This window comes from Harpia harpyja, chromosome 2, assembly GCF_026419915.1.
Source record: "Harpia harpyja isolate bHarHar1 chromosome 2, bHarHar1 primary haplotype, whole genome shotgun sequence".
Classification (NCBI taxonomy): domain Eukaryota; kingdom Metazoa; phylum Chordata; class Aves; order Accipitriformes; family Accipitridae; genus Harpia; species Harpia harpyja.
In genome coordinates, this window is record NC_068941.1 from 7,527,231 (window position 1) to 7,537,402 (window position 10,172).

Sequence of the window (10,172 nt, forward strand, 5' to 3'; positions counted from 1 at the left end):
TCTTTAAAAAGTTTCAGACATCCTGTATGAGATTCATTTAAGATCAAAGCAAGAATAAGGAGTAGCCATCTCATGTATTTCTAGTTCAGCAGAAGGTGATAGTTAAGTCCCTTAAGAGAGCCTATTTTTGTGAAATTACAATTTAATTTTCACTGTAAGGTGAGGCGAGGATCACTTTCAAAACAGCATCCATCTTATGTACAGCCATCCAAGTAAGACTCCTTAATATTTTGGAAGAGGCTTTCACTTACCACACACAGAGCACAGCATAGTAGCAATGGAAGATATTTACATTTTTCACGTTGTCTTAAATAACATAGTGTCTGCTTTAAATAGTAGATTTTCAGTAGCCTTCAGCTGTGGTGTGTCCTAGATTAGTCCTTGATTAACTGTAAAAACAACGCATTGTTAGAAATAGCGTAAAATTAGGATATCTAATTGTTTGCAAAATGTCAAAAAGCACCCAGGAGGAATCAATTCTGATTACCTTTTTGATCAGTTTTGCTAAGCTCTTCAAAAACTCTTTGGGGGTTTTTTTCTCATAAGATTCACATGAAGACTCACACTGCTGAAAGATAAAGAAAATTATGCTACTTCTAAACAGCACATCAGAATCATAAATAATACTTTGAGCTTTCTCACTGAAAAATCAAGAGGGTTGTAATCAAAACCTTTTATAAATGGAAAAGCTGAGACACAGGCTGTTTCAGAAAGGGAAAAAATACAGTAACAACACTTTTTGTTCACATTTTTTTCAGTAACACCTTGTCCTTTCGTCTGGCACGTTGCATGGTTGCCAAGTGCATACATGTAATTGACTGCTAGGATCAGAGTGAACGCCTTTCCAAAAAGTACAGAAAATTGGACGTTTTTAATTTCCGAAGTAATGAAAGGCAGATCAGTTTTTCTAAGAAGTTTGCTTTCTGAAATTCTGCCATTGCAGGTGGTGTCTGCTATAGAAAATAAGGAGCAGTGATCATGATTATGAGCATTGTGAGGAAATCCTACCTTTCTAGGGTTGATCAAGGTGAATCTTTTCAAGACTTTAACAGTTTGGGTGAATGTAGAATTCACTTGGCTGTTTTCTGGTTGTAATTTCAGTATGCCTTTCTGGAAGCAGGTCACGGCTGTGAACAGGCATCCGTCCTAGGGCAGGAAAAGAAGGAACAGTTTTAAAACGGATGTTGCAGCACTTTTTCCTGCATCTGTTAGGTTGTGGTCCACGTGCAAAAGTAAGTATCCAGGATATTAACTGAGAAGATTCAGCTGTACTCTTTGTTGTTGTTGTTGTTAGTTTTAGATATGCAAGAGAACTTTAACCTTTACTCTGCCTGTTCTTTGATAATTACTTAAGTATTTCCTCATAAAATAAATGCCTAAAATATCCACTTGGATATTAATCATGACAGCAATTGAAAGAAAATGCTACTGAAGAGTAGATCATGTTACATGTAGTCAGTTTTCACAAGCACAGGTATGAGTATTTTGCTATTAAAAAAAAAATTAATATCACTCTGGACTGTTCCTCAGTGCTACATGTGGGAATATACTTTTTTGTTCCTAATTGTGCCCTTTCTAATATTACCTACTTAATAATTATACTTAGAATTGATGTAGAACTGCGTATTTTCAAATACTAGTGAAATGTTCTCACTTGATAGCGTGGGCAATGAAGGTGAAGTTAGTTAGTTACATTACTAAAGGGCTAAGAGGGATTGAGGAGGAGAGGCAGGATAAGGAGCCAGGCTCCTGGCTTGAATTGTCGTACTGTGTTGCTTTAAATTCAGGTGCACGTTAAACCTAAGTCAAGGAAAGTAAGCATCATCTATACATAAATTGAAAAAGAAGCCATCTATTCAGATGATATAAATTTTCTGTTGCTGCTGCTTATCTGGAATTAAAGCAACCTGCTGTTTTCCTTTCATGGTGCAGCTGCATATTAATTTTACTGATGCTAACAGAAAGACTACAAGCTCTCCAGAATCTCCTTTTCTGCGTAGTGGCTGTTTTCATTCGCTAGGCACGCAGCTATGGAAAATATCACCAAAACTAACGTATAGTCAATAGAGAAAGAAAAACAATGTTTACTGAAGCCAATTTGTAACTCGCTTTCTGTTTTCCGAAGAAGGAAACGTTTAGAACTGCTGATTACACATATTAGAAAGGCTCCAAAGCCATCATCCCTGTTTTGCATGCCAACTGCCACCGAAGCTGAATCTCATCTGGTTTATTAGATGCCGCTGCAGTTCGCTGCTTTGGCAAGGACAAGGCAACCTTCATGTATGTTGCTTACAGCAAATTTTAATAGCAACATTTTATATTGGTTAGATATAACATTTTATTTTCCTTAAAAACCACACATTTATGTTTGTTTCAAGCTTCTTACCGTAACCAGTCTTGCTTACTGGAAAAAAAACACTCGTTTTTAAAGAGATCAATTTTCCAGCTGAAACTGAAAACATTTTCTGCCTCATCCGTGATGAGCTGAGAAACCAGCATTTCTCATATATGCTGCCTTTTTTTTTTTTTTTGCTGAGTTAACAGTTAGCTGTAGGCAGGCCCACAGTCAGAGGACCACAAGGATTGTGGTTTTCAGTATGTTGTGATGGGTTAGGCACTTTGATGAAGAGCTTGAAAAGCATAGACCACTGGTAATGTCAAGAGGGGGCCTAGGCAAATGTAAAATATTTGTATCAGAGGCAATTTGCGGCAATACTCTACATCTGACTGAAACTACCTTTACAGATTAGCCTGAAAAGCCCTCACTTCCTGAATTAGCGATCAGTGGGGTTAGATGCTGATCCGATGTAAATCAGCATTGTGTCACTAGCTCCATCTGCAATGTCAATCACCAGCAATAAATCTTATTTTCCCTCTGGTCTTGCATCACTTCAGTCTTAAGACTACTTTTTTAGGCTCAGCATATTTTCCCTAGAGTTGATACCCTCTGAGCTTTTAAACTTCTTACCTCCCTTTTGTTAAAAAAAAGGTATTTCATTGCTAAGTGTACAAGGAAATTGCGTAGGATTGAATTGGGGCTAACACTTAGTCCACTCACAGGAACCTCCAGGAAGTCAAAACAAATAGTGATAAACCACTGAATTATGAATGTTATAAAAGGTAGCCTTCCTCCTGAATATTCAAGGCTAAATGTAAATCTGGCATAAGCAGGTTATCACAGAAGAAATACTTAGATATTTGAAATACAGTTCTATGAAAGACTTTTTATTAAATCCAGAGTCATTAGGGTGTGATTGCACCTAATCACCCTGAGTGCAGCTCTAGCACACTGTAATTCATATCTTAGTATTTGGACAATTCAGTAGATGTAAATTTCACCCTGTAGGATGAAAAGTTTGTTAATGTGGTTGCTGCTGATAATTACGATTAGCACACTAATTTTTTCTTTCAAGTTTTTCATCAGAGGTTGAACCTGTATCAACTTAGTACCTTCTAAATATGTGAATTCTCTGTCTCCTCTAGTTTTCAGCGGAGGTACTTGGGACCTCCCAGAATCAGACTGTAAAGTCCTAAGCTGCAAATGAGCTGTTGTCTTCCTTCCTGAGGTGACCATGTTTTTGAGAGAGAAAAAAAAAAACACCCAACCTGATTAAGCAATTAGTCACTAGTTGTATTTGCTTTGTTTCAGAGGTAGTGGCAAACACTGCAGTAAAATGACAGCTAATCATCTACTTTTCACTTTGACACCACAAGTTAGAAAGAGTGTTAATGAAAAAACCCCAGCAATTAGTTAGGGTGCATTAGGTTTTTGCACTGCAGTTGTTTCTGGCAATGAGAAGGAATGTATCTGTTCTGGTGATGCTTCTCTATTTTTTTGGCAAGTAAAAAATGCAACAACTGTAAAGCCTAGGAGGAGGCTAACAAAACCTGTGTGAAATGAGGTGAGTTGTTTTCCTTTCTTCTTGTCGTTGTTTTGCAAGAGTTTACAGTCCTGAGTAAATAGCTTTACACTCCAGGCGGTTTTCAAAAAACTATGCCTAATGATCATTTTTGTACGTCAATCAAAATTGTTTGCTTTCTGAAATAGTTGTCAGGACTCAGAAATCAACATTACGGGTAAATTTAAGACAGCTAATAACAGGAGAAGTATAACATTAGATTAGCCATAGCTAGCTCTAGACCTTTGTTTCATGTTGGGGATTATCAAAAGAAAGCAGGACGCATTTAGCTTCTAGACTTTTAAGACATGCTGTTACTATTATTGGTATTTAATTTCACGGTAAATCCTGCATCCTGCCACTTTGAAGTATGCACAGGCTTTCTGTGACTGGTGTAATTTACTGCATATAAGAAGTCCCTGACCTTGGAACACGCAAAATATCAGCATTAAATAATGTATAAATAAATATCTGTATTAGGAAGGATTTGCAGGGACCTGTTCCTGTAATTTTAGCTAGTTATAATCCAAAGAGAATACTTGCAGAATGCAGTTCTATCTTCCTGTTGATAGCGCAACCCTTGCATGCGAATAGTCTCTGAGAAACCAGTGTGACTACATATGAGAGGAAGCGCTATGTAATACGGCCTTACAGTGCCACTCTTGGCATTTAGCTTCAGTGGGAGGGAAAGTGGGGTCCCTTTGGGTTCAGCTCAGCAATGCTCCCAGTGCGGCTGGAGCTCATGGCAGCTGGAGGCACTTCCACTCCCACGACCTGCATCCCCAAGAGCACTGCTGCTTATCTGGATCTTGTATGAATCCTTACTCTTAGCACCATTTCTTGAGTAAATGGAGTACGTACGAATTTGAATCTGTGGGTGTGTTAGAATACACACACAATAACAAAGTAGTAATTAAGATTGCATAATATAAACACTTCTGCCATTAAAAATCCAGAAATAAGGAACTTTTATCAAAGTATTTTCTTACTCACTCTAGCTTGCATTAAGACTACTAGGTCAAAGATGTGAAAAAGAAGATGTCTGCTATTTGTCAATGGAATAAACCAGTAGAAAATCAAATTGATGTAATTAGAAAGAAATGTTAAAGCAGTCTCACCGCAGGGTTTTCTGGTGTATGCAGCAATTCAACATCCTACAATAAAACAAATCTAAGTTAGAAAAGTTTAACATTTGAAGGTGATGTCTCTCACAAGATATATTCTAAGCAATGCATAATGCTTGAAAATAACTTCAATATTACAACAAATACTTTGCTTACCTTATCTTTCACTGCAGTTTCTAACAGGTCAATTGTCTTCAAAAGCTGTTTGTATTTTGCTATTTTGTATGGAGCTGCAGTCTGCGCCATACTGGAACAGAAGAAAAGCATACAGAAAATAATCATCCTCTCCATACTGATGAGTTTTGTTTTAAAACGTTCCAGGAGCAAAGTTGTTCTATTCAAGATGAACACTTCAGTTTGAGTTGTGCTCAGGTATGCTACGTACCTACCTATATATTGGTCCTTGCTGGAGATGTAAAACCCACCCATTTCAGTTTGGAAAGCTTTGTAGAATGGATTAATGAGTAATCCTTTTTTCTTTTCCACTGGCTAGATGCATGTATGCAAGTTTGTGCGTAGGGGGCAGGGATTGATGGAGTGAGCAAAAATATGCCCCATCTGCACATTGGACAGGAAAAAAAGAGAAAAGGGTGAATTCCCATTTTCACTTTGAGTCAAGAAATGAACGTAGTAAAAAGTAGGTACTTAGAAACCACAGACGTAGGTAAACAAAGATTCTGCATTTTTTTCCTGTTTCTTACAGCAACGAATCTCTCCAATCCACCTGAAGCTCTTCTGTACCATGCTGGAGAAATATGACAGGACTTCTTTTCAGAACTTAAATGTATTTATCCTACTTTCTTTATGGCTCCAAGGGGTGTTTGTTAGCTAGTTCCCTCTGATGTCTGTGAACTGCCACTTTTATATTCTTAGCTTGGTTTTTGCAACAGCTGTGAGTAAAAGCTCGTCTTAGCGCTTAAGCCAGCTGAAGTTTGCTTTATGTATACTTGGGACCAGTACCAGATATTTTAACGGCATCGTAGAGAGTGTGTCCACTGGGGCTGAAAGTTGCAGGGAAATGCATTGCCCTGGGAGGGGTGGATCCCCATACCATGCCCGTTCCCCAGATGGGAGTGATATTGGAAGATCAGGGACTGAATCCTGGTGAGTCCCAAGGGACGCTACCACTTTGCAGTGGTGGTCCAGTGCTTGTAGCAGCTAAACACATTCAATTACATTCTGCAGCAGCTAGGCTTGAGGTTAGTTTCGCAATTTAATGCAACCCCTTCAAAGGAGATGTGATACTGAGACCTGAGAATTCTCTTGAGAATGTAGAAGTGCATTTGTTTTGTGTGAAATCCAAACAGAAGTGCGTACTTGAAAAAATGTAAAGCCAGAATAAAACCAGCAGAATGATATGAATTAAGAAATAAGGCAGACTCTTGGCATTTCCTTCAAAACTGATGCCTGTTGTAATTAAGTATATATGCTGCTTTTGAGGAAATTTATTTAATATTTAAAGATGTGCATTAGCGAAGGGATTTTTTTCCAGCAAATGCTGGTGAGGAATGTTCTCTTATGGGGACTTCCACAGCTGCTTTCTTTCTAAATGACTGCCACTGAAGTTAAAGGTATTTAAAGGTATTCTTCTTGAGTATACTCCTTTTTTTTTTTTTCAGTTGCCTTCAGCCCAAGCCCAGTTTCTCTCACTCTCGCTGAGCTGCACTGTTCTTAGTAAGGTGCTCTGCAGGCACTAGGGACTTACTGGACTGCCAGCTCTAGGAATCAGTTCATTTTAAAATCAATGTTCCTCATACTTCCTCACAAGGAGGAAAAAAATGATTTAAATGGCTCTTATGTATTATCATTACTAAATGGTTATCAACACTGTGGTATTACCATTAAAACGTTCCTGTGTGGAATTAGTAGAGGGCAATTAAAGTCACTTGGACACCTTCACTGTGGTGAATAAAAAGATGCTCAAGTGTCTTTCAAATTAAATCTTTGCCTCTGGAAGTCTGAAGATTTCAGATGGCTTTGGAGATGCTTTACAAAACCTACACAGTGTTTGGACTTCAGTTGGGTGTCTAGAATGCTAGTCTGTGTAATATGCTGACATCATATAAAATGCACCTGTATGCTTCTGTCTGGTGGGTGAATCTGGGTAGTCAAGTTGGATCACCTGTTTCTTGTGGTTCATTTCAAAATGAGCATTTAAGCTGATAAGAGCTCTGTCTGGCATACTCAAGTGTTTTCTGTATACAAGTGATTATTTACTGTATGCTGGTTTTGTGCTTAAGACATTTTTAATCTTTAGAAAATGGATAGCTTAAAGGAATAGATTTTACAGGTGGATGCGTGGATATACATAACGCACTCACGCTGTCATGTATGCACATACAAAATCTCTCTTGGTGAAAGGGATAGCTAATCACACCTGATAGAACAGAAATCCTGAAAAATAAGAACTGAAATAAGTAAGAAAAAGAATACTTTCTTCTACCACACAGTCTAAAATTTAATTTCTTCAAGAAAAGGTAGTATGATCATTTTTTTTTAATTTATTTATTTTGATGAGCATGTCTTGAAATAATTTTAGAGAAACAGCGCAGCTGGACTGTGAAGTAGAGGGTATCTCAATAGGTTTTATTCAGAAGTTGTGTTTATCTATAGCTAAGGCTCGTTAATGGAAATCAGCAGCATCTTTTGTTTAAGGAACCATGTGGTGACCAGTACTTATTTTTATCCCCCTTTCCCCCCATCCCATTCATGTGAAGTTTTGCAAAATTTTTTTTTAATCTGTTGTTCAACACCTCTGTAAGGCTGCTGAGAGGGCGGAGAGATTATTTCTGATAGTGGTATTCTTTACATGAAGAACTTGGGTTCTTAGCTCTGCTCCTCTTTACCATAACTGAACCTTTATCTTCTCTGTAGGCTATTGACTAGTAACTTGGATGAACGTGCATTGTATTCTCAACCCAGTTTTTGACTATGCTGTTGGAAGTGTTGAGAGTCAAGGAGCAGGCTGGTGATGATTTCTGCTGCTACTTTTTATTGTCAGTATTTCAACTGTGAATTCTTTTGAGAAGCTCCTTGGAGCCCAGCTACTGTAGATGATCATGCTAGCCCTGTCAGCCTTTATTGTATTCATCTTTATGTGGTTGATAGGTTGGAAGCTTTCCACTTGGATGTGGAGTACAACTCTATTAGCTCTGTCCTCATTAGGTGGTTGGCAGTTACTCATGCAAAGAGATCACTGGAGATTGTTTGCATTGACCAGACAACTTCAGGACCACTCAAGAGCTTCAGCTAATGCACGATGTGACTGTCCGCATATTTTCAGAAATGCAGGACTTGAAGGGACAACATAGAGGGCATTGGCTGCTGTCATTGTACAGCCACATTGTACGGTGGCTTTAATATTTTATCATATCAACTAGAAATACTTCACCTATTATAGATGAACATTGCATTTTTCTTTGTCCTTGGTGATTTGCTAGACAAGAGCATGCATAACAGCATTCTGGATATAGCTATGACTCTGGGAGTCATTTCCAGGTACTGGTTCTGGTCTATATGGCCGCACATAATGAGACCCTACAACTCCGTAGCAGAATCATACCTGTGTAGCTAACAGCCATCTTAATTTTCATCTTTTGGGTTTTTTTCATAAACTTGTAATAATTATGGATTTCATGGAGCGACCAGGTCTGCTTCTGGAGATAAAATCTGAATAACAAAAGAGTGAGATAATCATAAGGCTCAGCATGTTACTAGCCTGGACAGTCGTGAGATCCTGTTGCTTTAGGGAACAAAGAAATATAATGGCAGGCAAAGGCAGCTTTGAATCCACTGAACCAAGCTGAAGCCTGGTGAGCACTGTTTTGAGGAGTTTGAGTCATGACAAGCTTCATGTTTAAGCAATACTGTTATGTTAGGCTGTGGTTATCCCTTCATGTTTAGGTTTACTCAGTGGTCTTGCAAACTGAGTCCAAGGGGGGGAGCCCTGCTGATGGCTGCCGGGTTGTGTGTACTGTTTGTGGTCCTAACAAAACAAGCCTTCTTGTACAGCACTGCACTGCACAAGGCAGTTTCTGATACTAGAGGAGATAAAAAGGTTGATTGCGGTGAAGACCACTGCATATTTTACAGTAAAACCTACTGTGTGAAAGAATGGCTGTACACTAATACAAGAGACTGTTTGGGCGGTAAGTAGTAAGTGAAGCATCGTCATTTTCTACCAGAAGCATCATAGAAATATGGCAGACTTTATTCATTTGCTGGTCCAGCAGGATAATTCATGGATTTGGTGGAGGCAAACCCTCACCAAATTAATGGGACGCAAGATGGCTGTATCTGAGATATTCCTAAATTAAGTCTGTTATATTGGAAATCAGTTTTAAAGTTGATGGAGTAATTGGAATGGGAAGCTAACAATAGGTATTTGGCAATGTGGTAGTGGGTGGTTGCATATCATGTCTCTAAAATCGTATCGTCTTCTGTTTTGTGTTAGAGGCTATAAGGTCACAATAATTGCTTGAAGAAAGGCATGCTGACAGAGAAAGTGAAATACAAGGACAAAGAAGGACTTCCTTTTTGTCTAGGCAGTGGAGAAAACTCCTTGATATCCCTCTTTATCAGATAAGAATGAGCAACATGCTTTTTATATACGTCACTTCTGTTTTGTGGCTTAGGAACATGCTGAGTCAAATAATGACACTCTCTCTCACACCGTCGCCTGCCCGGACCCAGAGGGATGGCTGCAGAGTGGAAATCTGAAAAACCTCCCATCCCAGGCCCGCGAGGCTGAGTCCTCCTCTTTCCTCTTTGCGACAGTGCCACCCAAGTGCTGAATGACTTCGACCCTGAAAGCCCAGTTCCCCCACCCACATTTTCCTTTACAGTATAGCTGAATGGAGGCTTTTCCCATAGCTTAGTCATTGCTATGGCTCAGCCAAAGAAACCTGTAATGTACAGGGCTGCTTTCAAAGAATTTTTATAACTTACGTACGTGAAATCTCGTGTGTATACTATCTGTGACTTGGGGGGGAGTTGTAGGAAAGCAAGGGGAGAGAGTTATGCTGGAATATGGGAGACTAGGAAGAAGACTCTTGTGTAACAGATTTAGGAAACCAAGTCTTTAAAATATTTCTGACAACTTTGCAAGTTAGTTCCACCCTCTTTCAATCGTATTTTCTTATTATAAGCT

At 38.8% G+C, this 10,172-nt stretch overlaps 1 protein-coding gene across 1 annotated transcript; it reads right to left on the reverse strand.

The window, feature by feature from the left end:
* Positions 1–343: 343 nt before the first annotated feature.
* On the reverse strand, positions 344–5,314 carry IL21 (interleukin 21). Its single transcript, XM_052810540.1, has 5 exons — positions 5,180–5,314; positions 5,018–5,053; positions 1,009–1,146; positions 478–565; positions 344–366 (listed from the first exon to the last, which is right to left on the reverse strand). The coding sequence occupies exons 1-5, from the start codon at positions 5,312–5,314 to the stop codon at positions 344–346; spliced, it is 420 nt and encodes a 139-aa protein (XP_052666500.1).
* Positions 5,315–10,172: the final 4,858 nt, after the last annotated feature.